General features: G+C 36.4%; 1 protein-coding gene across 2 annotated transcripts in view; it reads left to right on the top strand.

The window, feature by feature from the left end:
* LOC131076606 (uncharacterized) overlaps positions 1-10,320 on the top strand; it is a 34,326-nt gene extending 24,006 nt beyond the window's left edge. The window contains exons 4-7 of one of the 2 annotated variants that reach the window (XM_058013875.2): positions 8,404-8,517; positions 9,017-9,179; positions 9,469-9,615; positions 9,765-10,320. In XM_058013875.2, the coding sequence (XP_057869858.2) occupies positions 8,404-8,517; positions 9,017-9,179; positions 9,469-9,615; positions 9,765-9,791 (451 nt within the window). In that variant the 3' untranslated portion in view covers positions 9,792-10,320. The remainder of the gene's footprint in view (positions 1-8,403; positions 8,518-9,016; positions 9,180-9,468; positions 9,616-9,764) is intronic. The other variant, XM_058013876.2, reaches the window with a different exon arrangement.
* Positions 10,321-14,731: the final 4,411 nt, after the last annotated feature.

The following is a 14,731-nucleotide window of genomic DNA, read 5'->3' as shown; positions in this document are numbered from 1 at the left end:
GTTTCATCAAAACCATTCTCGAAGACATGGAGGAAGTTTCACAGGAGCAAGTACACATGGAAGTTCAGGATCAGCCAACGATTGCTCTTGATTGGCTCAGAGAAAGAATGACAAGAGAGCCAGAAGAGGAAATGGATCCTACACAGGAATTGGAAAGACTTTTGAGTAGGATGGATAAACCAGTTGAAAAGAAGGCAGATCGGAAATTTTCTAAGATCACACACGATGAATCCAGATCCAAGATGCTACACTTGGTCGAGCCTATAGTAGACAAAGACATAAATGAGATCACGCTTGATGAATATGTGATTAGGGAAGTCAATTTAGGGCGTGCATCCATGACACAGGTGGTGGAAGATTTTGAAGAATCTTCCTTGGCCATGAAGGAGAAAATTAAGAAGATGAAAGAAAAGATTAAGAAGTTGAAGAGCAAAAATGAGGTCTTATGTGAATATGTGCGGGGTTTTAGGCACCCACTCCGAGAAGAAGATCCATTCTTTGTACTGCCCTCCTCTCTTCCTAAGGAATCTATTGATGGCGTTGAAGAAGTTAGGAAAAGAGCTCAATGCTCTAAGGAGTGGGTAAAAGATGTTTTCGCTTCAGTTGGAAAGTTTGTTGATGACTTGGCTCGTTCTCATTCTAGAATCCTTTCGATCTTGAACAGGTTGCAGGTTGCAGATAGTTCATGGGACGATGTGCACATTTACTAGGACTTAACTATTCTGTGACTTAGAGCATTAATGAAAATTCTCAGCTAGACATTGATTGACAGGAAAGTTGTCCAAGAGAATGACGTTTATGACTTCCCGCGATGGTTTTATACCGTTTGCACTAGAAAGGAATCTTTTGAGAGATTCAACAATGAGTTTGTTTCTTTGAAGGACTCAATTAGGAAAGTACAAGGAGAAGTTCTAAGGCTATTGAAATATTATTTGCCAAAAGATTGATCGAGGGGAGATTGTTTTGAGATTGTTGCGATAAGTTATTGGAGTAGTAAACTGTATTACTTGTCCTATTTCATAGCTTGCATGGTCTTTCTTTCCTCACTTAGAGTAGATTTATTTCAAGCATTTAGATGAACGGGATTGATGATATTGTTTAGAGTGAAATCTTTTGCTCATACCTTTTGTTGCTAGCTGATTGTTATCAATAGGGTGTTGGATATTAGAGTTGTTGGAATGTGTTGTTGTCATTGATGTCAACATATTCCTGTGTTCTTGTGCTTTTGTATTGTAGAGAGTTGGTTTGGTTAATTTATTGCAGATATGTTGATGCGGATTTAATGATTCAGAGATTGGTATCTTCAATTGATTCAGCATGAGTTTCGGTGTTCTGAAGATGATTTGATCAAGTTGTGTGATCTGGTGTGGTGATTGTTTTTTCTGTTAATTATGTATTATAGAGTTGTGATTTTTGGTTTGTATTGCTCCGGAATTGATTCATTATGTTGTGCGGATTTTGGAGTGTTCGGGACGTTCATGTGTGTCGTCAGTTCGAGTGGTTCATGGTTTGAAGCTTCACAAGCGTATCTTTCAGATCGTCAATAAGTTATGTTGGTGTTCTTGAGCTCTGAAAGGGAGATGATGATTCTTGTAATCCATGTTATTGCGGAGGAATTCACATTGCTTATTGGTGTTTCTAGATCGCGTGCTATGCATATTGTTGGTTCGCATTGATCGTTGTGCACGTTATTGAAGATTTTATTAGTCCGGTGGTATTCTTCATGTTATAGGACTTTTTGATCGACCCGATGGTTCTTGCATGTTGCGGATGATCTTGGCGAGATATTTGGTGGTGTTGTGTGTTCGAGGTTTTGATTTGGGTCCATGCTATGTCTTTGTCGACATTGTATTGGTCTGCATATGGATTTATGTATCGTGTGATGTAATTTTGTAATTAGGTCTTATGAGTTGAGCCGACCTTGAGATTAAGGTTGATGATTTGTATAAATAGGTGTTGTAATCATGTAAGTTGTGTGTTTGCGTTGTGTTTGCATTATTTGAGAGTGTTGTATGTGCGAACAAGCGAATCGATCTTTCAGAAGAGTATTGAAGAGCATAGGAGTGTTGCAGAGCAGACATTGTGCTTAACTGAAACTATGATCATGCATTTGGAGATGCTATTCTTTCAGTTCATGTAATCCGGATTGGTGTCTGATCTTTGAAAGGCAGTGAGCCTTCCCAGGGTTGTAGCCCTTTGTTGTTTTTGAGCAGTGAGCTCTAGGCAGTGTGCCTGGGCCTTGAATGCATGTGCATTCCCCATTGTAACATTTACACATACTACTATAGAGTATCATCATATTTTGGGTAGGTTCCCATCGTGGTTTTTCCCTTAACCGGGTTTTCCACGTCAAAAATCTATGTGTTATGAGTGTTGTTGATGTGATGTTTATCCTTGTTATTGCTGTTCTTGATCAAATCTTAAGTTGTGGTTAATTTGGTTAAGTTTGGTGAAAACTGATTCACCCCCCCTTCTCAGTTTTCTTGCATTGTTGTTGCTAACACATTGTAAGGTTAGTTTGAGCCATTTTATGTGAAAGTTAATCGATCATCAGATGAACATTGTTCTTTGATGGTGTTCATTGGTGTTATGAAAATCTCTCGCACAACCTTTGAAGATTGCATTGCCTTTGTGTAGTTGTACGAAGTCGGCGAAGCAAATTGTGGTTGATTTCATTTCAACAATCATTGTCTCCTTTGTTCTTAGATTTTAGATTAGCTTTCCTAAAACCCTTTCTCATTTTACTTTCAGCATCTTCAAATTGAGAAGTCCTAAAAAAGAGCCTTTCATAGCCAAATCATTTGAAAATATCTTTGAAAATTCAAAATTGCAAAATCTTTTTTAATTGTGTGCTAGTCCCCTTGGATTACCGACATATTACATCAACCAATTGAGTCACGTCCATTGCATAATCAAAACCTTGGAGTCAATTGTTTGAATTTATCGCATATAATTGAATTTTGATCAAGAGAGAGTAAAGTGACTGTTGGAAAACTTTATTTTGTGTTGTGCGTGGTCACAAAACGCACGTCAAGACTACCCTTGTGCATGGGGGTTCTTCATTGTGGCTTTTGACAACATAGAGGATCATCGCTCCATCTTTAATTACCAATGGGATTGTGAGGAACATTTGTTAATGTTGAAACCTTGGCACCTTGCTTTTGATCTGGTTTCAAAATCTTTCTCTACAGTTCCGACTTGGTTAAGGCTTCCAAACCTTCCTCTTCAATTTTGGTTTGAATGCTACTTTGAAGCAATTGGCAATTCACTGGGAAAGTTTCTATGGGTTGATGAGGGATCCACAAAATTTTCTCACACGACTATGCTCACTTTTTCGTGGATATTGACATCTCTAAAGATCTTTTTGTTGAGATATCACTCAAAACAAAAAATAGATTTTGGACTCAAGCTGTTGACTATGAAGGTATCCTGGTTTGATGCCGCAAATGCTTCAATATTGGGCATGTTGCTGCCCATTGTTCTAAACAAAGAAAAATCAATTAGGCTAGATGGTGAAAGTTTGCCTACCCACCTATGTTACCCGGGGACGCGTCCTCCATTTTTTTTTCAGGCATCCTTGTCTCGAGGACAGGGGACTTCTAGGGGACGTCCCCTATAAATTCTGCATATTGACAGTGAATTTTTCTAATGAATTATATAAGCAATTTGACTTTGACTCTCAATTTAACACAAATTTGGGATAAGAATTTTGCTAGTTCTTATATGTTAGGGTTCTATAATGTATATGTGCATGCTTTATCCATGTTTTCATATAAATATTTTAAATTTCCTTGTATATTTTGGTTTTCCCTATTTTTATATAGCCATTCCCTTTGCTGCCCCCTAGCCGTCCCCAAAATTGACAAAAGACATCGTCGTCTCGGAAACGTGTGCCCTCGTCACTTGCTGTCCCCGTCCCAAAAACTTGGGGTAACATAACTCCCCATATTATTACTATGTGGAAAAGGAAAAGTCGACTATGGAAGAAGAGACCATTGAGGTGGATCCCAAAATATCCAATTGTGACGTTGGTGCCTTGTTAGATCCCAGTAATGCATTATTCAATATCGGGAAGGTAGTTTACTCTGGGATGGGATGTGATAGTGGCAAGTTCATTGGGGATTCAAACAAGATATTAATAGAGCAAAATGAGAGCTCGGTAATGGTGTCTCTGGTTGAGAGGGTTGAATCTCCAGGGATGGCAGCTGGATCCTACCCGAGGAGTGCCTTAATGTTTTGGTTCAAACAAAAGAATGGACAGTGGCTCAAAGAAAAAGGAAGAAACACGAGATTAAGTTTAACATGCAGCTTTGCTCCCACTCTAAAAATGGAGCAATCTCCTAAATCTGTAGTGGGCCTATCTCCACTTTATCTCTAGTTTGGATTGGATGACCTTTTGTTTTGCTACCATCACTTGTTAATGGGTGGGGTCCTTTTTTGCTGTGTTTATGGGTTTGAGGCTTTGTGTCAGGGGGTGGTATTATTTTAGTTTGGTCATCTATTTCTATGTTGGGCGTATTAATGGGCTTTATTGGCTTATTAAGTTGAGACCTCTGTAACATAATGTAAAACTGGTTTTTGATTAATATCAGGGTGCAGCCCCATAATAGCTGTTATTTAACTTAAAAAAAAAAAAATATTTAAGTTAAGATTTTAAACATATTTAAATTACAAGATTTTTAAATATATTTTAACATATTATAATTTTACATAATATTGTTTTATTTTTTTCAATTATTGCTGATATTTGAAAAAATATAATAAAGGCAAATTTAATGTCAATTTTTTTTTGAATTTTTTACCTTAACAAACTTCATTCGAATTTTATTGCTGCCGAACTTGAATTTGAATTTGAACCTTGTGACTTTGGTGACAACTAAAGCTAACGACAACTTGAGCTCTCCATTTGGTTGGCCTATAGAGTCCTTCATAAGCTTGATGGCTGAAAATAATTGCTTCTTGATATTTAACTTAGAAATTTGTAGTTTGGTCCTTGGTATTTGCCTTTAGTTTGGAAAATGTGTCACGCCTCCATATTTCTCTTAGGTACATCTCTTGAAAATATGGGCAATTTCCTATTTGAAGTACCTTAAGGTTGTTATACAAATTATGTGGACTTTTTGCTTGTGGTAATAATTGGTTGAAGATGGCTCAAATAGCAAAGAAAAAAAATTGCATGTGTTGTGATGAATTCTAAATAAGTGTACATGTTTGTAATAGAGATATGGGGCTAAAATATCTAACCTGTAAAGAACAATTGTCTTCATGTTCATGTCAATAAAACATCCAAATACTCCAAATTAGAAGGGATGAATTTCTCGCACAAAGTTGTGATTGTGAGGTGGCCTTCAAGTATAATAGTGGACCTATAATTTAGAGCCCCAAAGAGGTGTCTATTGTTGTGTTCATTTGTGGCTCATTGTAACAACCACCCCTCAATTGCTACTAATTTTTTTTTTAATAATTCACCACAAGGACCAACTTAGCTGACCAAGCATCTCTATTCTAGCTTGGAAGTGTTGAACTCACAATTTCTTCAATCACTATGGTGGCTACAACTCTATGCCACCACTAACGCTTACACTCAAAGGTATTGAGCTCTTGATATTAGGGTCCACCTCCTAGACCTAGACCTATTCCTTTAGGGTTCATTCCTAATGACCTTGCTTAAGTATCCCCTTGTGGGAAAACAAAGGCTTCATAGTTCGCCCATAGGGTGTTCATTCTCTCCTCTTGTATGAGATCTCTAATTTCTCTTTAACCCCTAACTATTAATTAAATGAATCTTTTAAATTAGTCCTATTACAATAAAAATATATCATTTTCATCAGGTAGTGTAAAAACATACACAATTATATAGGGGTCATATTTTTTCATAATCCCTCAAGTGACTCGAGTGCGCATCACATATACACAAGATGACTATCTCATACATACATATCACATATACAGAATGACTAGCTCCAACATACCCTCACATATATAGAGTGACTAGCTCTAGCATATGTAGTTCAAAGCTCTTATTTGACACAGGTAGGGATAATGCTAGTAACTATTGTGGAATGTTCTTAATCCTAGATTTACTCAGGGAACATCTAACCGGCAGAGCTTCCAAAGGAGGTAAGAGCATGCAATACTCTATGCAACCCCTAGTGGTTTGTACCCTAGCTTAGCCAAAAGATTGGGAATGGATAGAGCAGAATCTGCTTACCCATTTTGTGGTCCTCAAAATTGAAATTTAACTTTTTGAAAGCAATTACTTTCGTTCGAGTTGAACTTGATTAAGATGGAACTCAGGTATGATGAGAAGCTATTCCAAATTTAGATTGGAGGAAAAATGTTACATACAAGAAGCTAATCGTTACTGTTCCGCGCAGGAGGTTCAATTATAATTATAATTCTAACAATTCAATTGAAACGGAGGTGCATTTTATCAACCTTGGATAAATCAATAAAGTTGTTTAGGATTCTTTATAATTTGTATGATGAGATATGCAAGTGTTATTGACTCAAATAGAGTTTTCTTTCTTTTGCTGGTTGTTTTTGAAATCAATATTGCTGAGATACAACCTCATGTACTTTGTTCTCCACACACATAATTCCAGTGTTCCACGGGGATGCGTCCCCCCCCTTTTTGGGCACGTCCCCCCGTCATAAACGTCTTGGGGACAGGGGGACGGGGACGTGACGTCCCCCGCCGTCCCACCACCGCCACCCAAGCGCCCCTGAGACGCGGAGACGTCCCCACGTCCCCGCGTCTCCCAGGGAGACGTGGAGACGTCTCCTTGGGAGATGTCTGGGCGTCTCCCAGAGAGACATGGAGACGCCTCCACGTCTCCTTGGGAGACGTTTGGGCGTCTCCCCGTCCTTCAACAAACGTGCAGACGTCTCTCCAAGGACGGGGAGACGCCCAGACGTCCCCTGTCGCCCCCACTTATATGCAATGTATAAAATTAAAATTTAAAAAAAAAAGTGAGTTTTTAAGTTTTTTGAGGGTTAAGGGGTAACTCTAATTGGTGCTGCCCCTTGACCCCACAAGGGGCGATGCCCCTTGACCCCAACTTGGGGGCGCTGCCCCCAAACCCCCGTTGAAAAATATAGGGGGAAACCGCGCCGATAGAAGTAGGGAAAATCTAACCTCCGAGTTTGATTAGGCTCCATATAACAACACAACTTAGAAATCTTGGTATTTAGATTTAGTATTTCAAATTTCCTATAGTCTCATTTGAAATGTAATTCTTACACTGTAATACTATCATACATCTTTTCAAAACTAGTTTTTCAAGTACTATATGTAATGTATAAGTATATGAGCACCACCACCCCGCCACCCCCCCGCCGCCGTCCCACCGCCGTCCCCCCGCCGTCCCCAAATTTAGGCCCTTGGTCCCCCCGTCTTGGAAACGCGTCCCCCCCGTCCCCCCATCCCCCCGTCCCCAACGCCTGTGGAACACTGCATAATTCACACTAGAAATTTTTTTGTTGAAGTCAGTATCCCATATGCTATGAACTTTCATGTCTTTTGTGATTTAGCTCCTGCATGATGGGTTTTTGTTGAATCATTCTAGAGATTCACATTAGTACTGATACTTTTTCTGCCCTTTACATGACCACTCTTAAATTGCCAACTGGTGAGAAAACATGCAACATTGTTATTCAAATAATTGTAATGCTGCCATTTTTTTCAGTTACAAGTGGCTAAATTGAAATCTCTATGTATTTTCTGAATAATTAAGGGCATAATTGCTTTGCATGGTCAAATCAAATGGATAGATGATTTACCATTAAAAATATACGAGTCTCACAAGCAACAAGTTTTACAATATTCTGCCTTCATCAAGGGAGAGAGAGTCCTGTATTGCTATTTGTAAGTTCACTTGGTGAGATTGAACAGAGATTCACGGGGAGTTTGATCCTTTATTGTTTATCATTTTTGTTTAGTGCCGACAAGGTTGAAGGGACCCAAGAAGGGCCTGTATGTTCTGATATATACAGACAATGGTCTAAATGGTTTGAAAGCTTAAAAGATCAAGGAGATGCTCAAAGCTCAACCAAGGCCTTAAATATAGGTTGAAAATATTCAAACAGTACCTAATGGAGTATATTAGACTTAGATTATATGAGTGCTATATTTTAATTTTACTTTTTGAAACATGGTCACTTGACTTTTAAATAAATCTATTAAATCACATTAATTCTTAGATGTTATTTTAATTTGAAGAATTGCTTCCAATGTTCTCAATTTGGAACCTAATTTTGTGCTTCGTTGTTTTTGTTGTGACTTTGTTATGCCTTAAGTCATTACCTTTTTTTGTTATTTGTCTCCATCATATTGCTAAGAAGTTCATTCAACGTTAGTTTTTGAGTTTTAGAAGTTTATTTCATTATATCGTTTTGTGACAGGAAAATTCAAGAGGAAGGTCTAGATGTGGAAACAACTCGAAATGAAGATCATTTTGGTGCTGTTATTCATCACCTTGCTTTGATTCGGAACAAGCGTTGTCTTATGTCTTACATGTATATAAGCCCTTGCCCAAACATGATACTGTTGGAATCAAGTTTTTTCAGTGTTTTTGATTTATTGTGACAGAATTGGGTCTTCAATTCAGGGAGTCATCTTTCTTTCATAACAAACTGGGTTCATATGTCTTAAATAACCTATCAATGGATCTGACTCATTTTATGGTTCTAAATAAACTAGAATAGAGGTTTCTGGAGGGGTTCATTCTGTAAGTTGTTTCTGAATGAACTGTATTGGAGTTTTTGGACATTAAGTAGTTGTTAATAAAACTAGATTACAGTTTTCTGTGGGATTTCATTTTGTTGGTTATTTCTGGATGTCGCCAATGCAGGTTATCCAGGAATAACTTACAAAAACTATGTTAATCTCATCGATGCTTTCATTTGTGAGCCCTTCTTGAAATTTGTTTAACTTGAAATTTTCATTTATTTATCAAAGATTTCAGAAGTTGGATATATCCATAATTAATGCAATTATGTTTGACTGGTATCTTAGGTACAACCGGGCACAAATAATTCAAAGCTTAAGATGGAAGCTCGGAGCTGTAGTTCCACAGGAAATTCAGGAGAAACTCAGCTATTCTGAGAAGGAATATTTTAAAAATTACTCAGAAATATTGGGATCACATATGTCAGATTTGGACCTTGACCTTACTGTGGTAGGTCATATTTAAGATGCTGTTCTAGTTTTGTATCTCTAGAATGTTTACAAAGCACCTGGACTAGCATGATGGGATGAAGGATCTGTAGATTATTGAATGTATACATATGTGCTAGCTCTTCTTCAGGATTTCATCTTTATTTTAAACAAAGAAATAACAAATGGCATATGCTTCAATTCTAAAATTTTATCATAATTGGGGATCCATTTAGCTAGCTATGTTTCTTGCTCTTCATGTAAGAGACATTGCCCCCTCTATTTCATAATAAATTCAAACACCATGGCAGGATATGATCCCCCCAAAAGATCCTTATATCCGAGTTCGGGTTGTTGATGATATCGGTGAAGTTTTGCTTGATGACCAGTCAACATCACTTGTACGTAATTCAGTGCATTTGATGAAGCGGACTGAAGCAGAGGCCTTTGTTTCACAGGTAACTGATTGCATTTATGTTTGGAAATTATCCACTGTGACTTTATTGGTTGATTCAAACTTCTAATACAACCCAATGTATTTCATTCTTATCGTAGATTACTGAATACACAATATTATTAACTACATTGTAATTCATATGAACCTCAGGGCTCGATGGAAGAATTTATTGAATGATGGAAAGATCTTTGCTAGAATGATATGAAAAACATAGCTTCATGTAGAGTTTAGTTTTCTGATTCTTTCCAGCTTGGAAATGCCTTGAGGAATTGTTTACTTTGCCCCAAAAAGTGGCATGGAGCTTCCTCTTGGGGAACCAAACAAAGCTGGTCAAAGCAAATTATTAATGCCCTCACTGGATCAAATATTTCATGCCATTTGTAATACCCAAAATACAGCCACGATGTTCATCTTGTTACAAATGTTCAGTCACGAGAGGCATCTTATGTGATGCATTTATCATTTAAGATATTACAAACTACCCTCAAATTCTGAATGGAATATAGTAAATGTGAACATGGGATAGCGATTTGTATTGTATTCCATGACAAGCTTATTGCAAGCTCAATTACTAATTGTTAAAATGGCCTTTATCTCTTTGATGCATGTAAAATAAGGACTCCTTTAGTGTTGGAATCCACTTGTAAATCACACAATTCCAGTCAATTTTAATGCTTGTGGTTCTTGGTTTCCCTTGCTTCAGTAATCTCTGAAGTTTAAGATCTGTTAGTGTCTGCAATTACTTGGATGATTCCCCAAGTTAGTTGTCTTCAATGTTACTTTTAGTGACATATCTATCAAGTGTGGTTACTTCAGATATTGATTGCATTCAGAACTTGGTGGAATACAATTAAAATTTTTGCAGCTGTTACCATCTAGATTGTTCATTTTTATTGCCTTACAGTAATGATAATATGAATTCTGTCTTTTCTCAACTAGATAAAACAATATATGAAAATCACATGCAAGTATTCATGCTTTTTCTGTAAGATTTGATTTCTTATGCTGATAGGCACATCTCTACAATGGCAACAGGCTTTCTTATCCATGTAAGAAAAATAGACAGCAAGTCTGATGCAAATGTGTTCTACCTTTTTGAAGATTTGAAAGCATTTAAAGCAAAAAGTGCAGTGCAAAAGCTTTGTTTTTAAAAATGTTTTTATTTTTTTATCATTTTTATTATTTTGCTAATTGTTTGGAAGGCAGATTTTTTATTTTATTTTTATATGATTTTCTGTGCACGTGATCTTCATCTTGAATTTTTAAGAAAAGAACAAATGGCTGTACTGGATAAAAATTAATTTCTCTGCTTTAATTTTATTTCTAAAATTTGATATCTATTGGTGTATTTTACCTAGATTTTTAAAAATATAGGTATGCGAGGTACTGCTGATAGGAAGAACAGAGTTAGCATTGAATCTGGAAAGCAATTTAGTGACTAAAATAACCTTTTTCTGGTTATCATCAATTTTGGTTCACTCTTTTCTGTTACCTACATAAGAATCAAGTTTATAAGGCTTGTTGGCCATGACATGCTGTGAATGTTCTGCTTGGACTTACTGAACACTTTTATTTGTCTATTATTACGTTTCAGTATGCTTAGATTTCTTGTAATTTATATCGATAAATTTCTGTTCTAGTAATTAAGCATTTTCACGAAGCAATTGAATATTTATCTTTTTTTAACAATTTGAACAAAAAAAATGATTGATGCAAGAGTTTGCAAGTACTCTGTAAACTGTCATTTTGATGACCAAATAAGTCTAGGAGGGAAATGACAGCAACCCTATATTCTCGCATTAACAAAATAAAGGTGTATGAACCCTCATGATATGAGGTGTTTGGGTCTTGAATCAGGTTTTCCATCAAGAAAGGGACGAAAGCATCTTTAGGTTGCATCTGTAAAATTGTCTCAAAATGGTTTGAGAACTCTTTTTAATACAAAATATGGAGTGCTTTTGTTCATCTATGTATTATTCAAGTATGTATAGTTATGCAACGTTTGAATCTATAACTTGTAAAATTGAGGCATTGATCTTTAGTAGTTTATCCTTGCATTATTTCAAAATATATTCAAATATATTATTTCTTTTGCATATTCTAGTGACCGTAAACATTGTAAAATCTTATTAGAGCATGTATATGATGATCATCTTCAAAGGTTTGTGTATTACTACATTTCCAATAGTTTTGCATGAAGCATGATCCTAAACTAAAATCACATGGTGATAAATTATTGTTTATAAAAAATTACATGGTGATAAATTATTGTTTATAATTCCTTGTGGCGTACTTGGCTTATTTTATTTGCTTAAGAAGTGTTGTTTAATAATTAGCTAGTATAGTAACTGTTCAGTGACAAATCTTTGGGAGATTTTTGTATATAGCGTTTGGCTTATTTAAAGATTTAACATGCTGCTATATTCTCTTTGATTGATATGTTGCAGATCTCAAGATTGCCCTTGGCCATGTAGTGTCAAAAGCATCAGGTGTTTGCACTCTTATCAGTTGGCCTATTGACATACATCCTTGGGTCTAGTTATTGTGTTTATCTTCTAGGATTGTGGGGCAATGGTTTTGGGGACTAACATGATTTACCCTAGAAGGCGATTAAATGATTGGATTTTTTTTCATTTGTTCAATTAGAGGTTACTAGGCTTTAGATAGAGGTTAGCAGATTATGAGATATGGAGATTGGGATGTAAGAATGGGATGTAAGAATGGGCTCATCCACAACTCCTCTATTTTAGGAGTGGATTGATTTCTTTGCACAGTAGGTCTTGTTGATCTCGTTTGTATATGAGCATTTCTACATGATATAAATAATTTGACCATTTTGACTTATTAGCTTGCCATTCTTTCTAAGTCTTGCCCCATAACATCCAAGCTTCCTCATTGAGTTATATCTAGGATCATGGATTTATCACCTTCAAAATCGCTTTTACAAGTGGACATTTCCTTGAAGTCTACATACATTGTAGATGTCTTTCCATAGATAGAAGGAACCATATATGAAGATGCAAACCATAAGTGTTAGGGTCACATGATAATCACCAACATCGGAAGGCATATAATCTAATAGACCCCAATCATTTTCATCATAGACAATGTGATCACTAACTAGGGGTTCATTTTGTGCAACATAACTATAAAATGTATCAAGTTTTTTGAAATGATCAAATGGTTTTGGATCTATATTGACATAACAAAGTTTCCATTTATACCAATTTGATCACATTGATGTAAAGAGTATTTTTTTCAAAAGCATGCAACCAAGATGCCCAAGAAGGGTACATTGTAATTCAATTTGTTATGCATCACATGGAACAAGGTGCAATGTCAAGAATGTAAGGAATGGTTTTGATTGAAATAATAATAGTAGCTGAAAGAATAATAGTAGCCAAACATGTACTAGGTTTGTTATCGAAGCCTCTAGGAGTTTAATTTTGATTGTTAAATCGTGAGAACTATTTTCAATTGGCTCAAACCATCTTTAGTTCAAATATTTTGCCTAGATCCATTCTCCACTAGAGATTTCTTAATAATGAATCTTCTACAAGGTATGCACAAAGATGAGGGCTAAAAGTAGCCAAACTTTCATAATTCTTCAAAGTGCATTCATATTTTAGAAACCATAATGTGTGCACATTATAACATGCACAAATGATAGTTTATACCTATTTTTATAACTCATGCATTATAGTTTTGACCAATCAAATGCCACTCTTAGGCTTGGTACAAGTTTTTATTTACTAGATCTAGTGGTTGAACCTTTACTTTGGGTGCCAAAATTTGTTTTACAGAAGGCATTTAAAAACAAATATATGTCAAGTGTGCTCTCCATTAGGTTCATGTATTTTAGTATAAAACTATGAAAAAAGTAACACCGTGACCTCATAGTTTGTATGTGTTGTAATAGTTGGAAATATGATTCACAATTTTATGCACACAAACTAGGAATTAAACCCATCTCCAATAATTACATTTGGAAGGAGAATGGACTCAACTGGCTCAGTCTCAAATATGATTGGAAAGAATTGAGCACACAATGAATTTGGTACTCCTTGATTGGAGTTAAAAATGGGCTATGAAATGATGTAAATTGAATGCAAGAGCCAGGGTTAAAGATGTAAAATTGACATGATCAACATGCATATGCAACTTCAGATTAGATATGCAAAAATAAAGTATAGGTTTGGAAATAGGAAGTAGAGAGGAACCTGTGTTTGAAATCTGGAGTCGAAAATGAGGGAAAATGGTGCTTGGCGCCCTTATTGTTGGCAACTTGGAGGAATTGATTATGTGTTCCATTGATGTTTTGTCATTGATGTCAACATTACCTGTTTTGGTTGTTTACTGGTTTCCGGTAGGTTCCAGTAGAGTGGTTGGATTATGATATTGATCCGATATGCTTTGGTTTGTGGAATTGGTTTGGATCCATCATTCATGCTATTCAGATGCATATCACGATCAGTTGGTTCGGGATTTGAGGCTATCATTTGCTCTAGTAAGCCTTTTGGTTACCGCTAAGGGTTTACTGACAGAGCTTTGTTGAAGATCTTTTGATGCACTTGATAAGTGGTGTTGGTGTGGCTTCTAGATGGCTCGTGGGATGCTGTTGGTTATCTTGTTCATGTTCCTATTGATCGGTGGTATTGGATTTGGTTTATGTATTCCAGTAATAAGGTTTTAATGCTTAAAGTTCTATAATCTGTTGACAACTAATTCACCCCCCCTCTTAGTTGTCCACCGGTTATTTGAGTTGTCCAACAATTGGTATTAGAGCTTGGTCCTCTTTGCAAAAGCTTAACCGCTTGAGGAAGATCCTCTTTATCCTATGGCATCTAATAGTTCAAGTTCATCAAGTTCATCTGCAGCTGTTTTCCGGAGAGAAATTCCTAGGCTTGATGGAACAAATTATAGGGTATGGAAGATTCAGATGGAGACTCATCTAAAATGTCTTGGCAAAGAGATTTGGGAAATCACTGAGAAAGGATATACTCCTCATAATCCGGCAACTGGCAATCCTCCTCCGACAGGTTTGGATAAGGACATTGAGAATGATTGTAGAGCTAGAGAAGCCCTTTTTTGTGCACTTTCAGATCAACAAATAATGG

Source organism: Cryptomeria japonica, chromosome 5, assembly GCF_030272615.1.
Source record: "Cryptomeria japonica chromosome 5, Sugi_1.0, whole genome shotgun sequence".
In the NCBI taxonomy this organism is placed as follows: Eukaryota; Viridiplantae; Streptophyta; class Pinopsida; order Cupressales; family Cupressaceae; genus Cryptomeria; species Cryptomeria japonica.
Note: the sequence above shows the minus strand (reverse complement) of the source record. Positions and strands in the feature narration are given on the sequence as shown.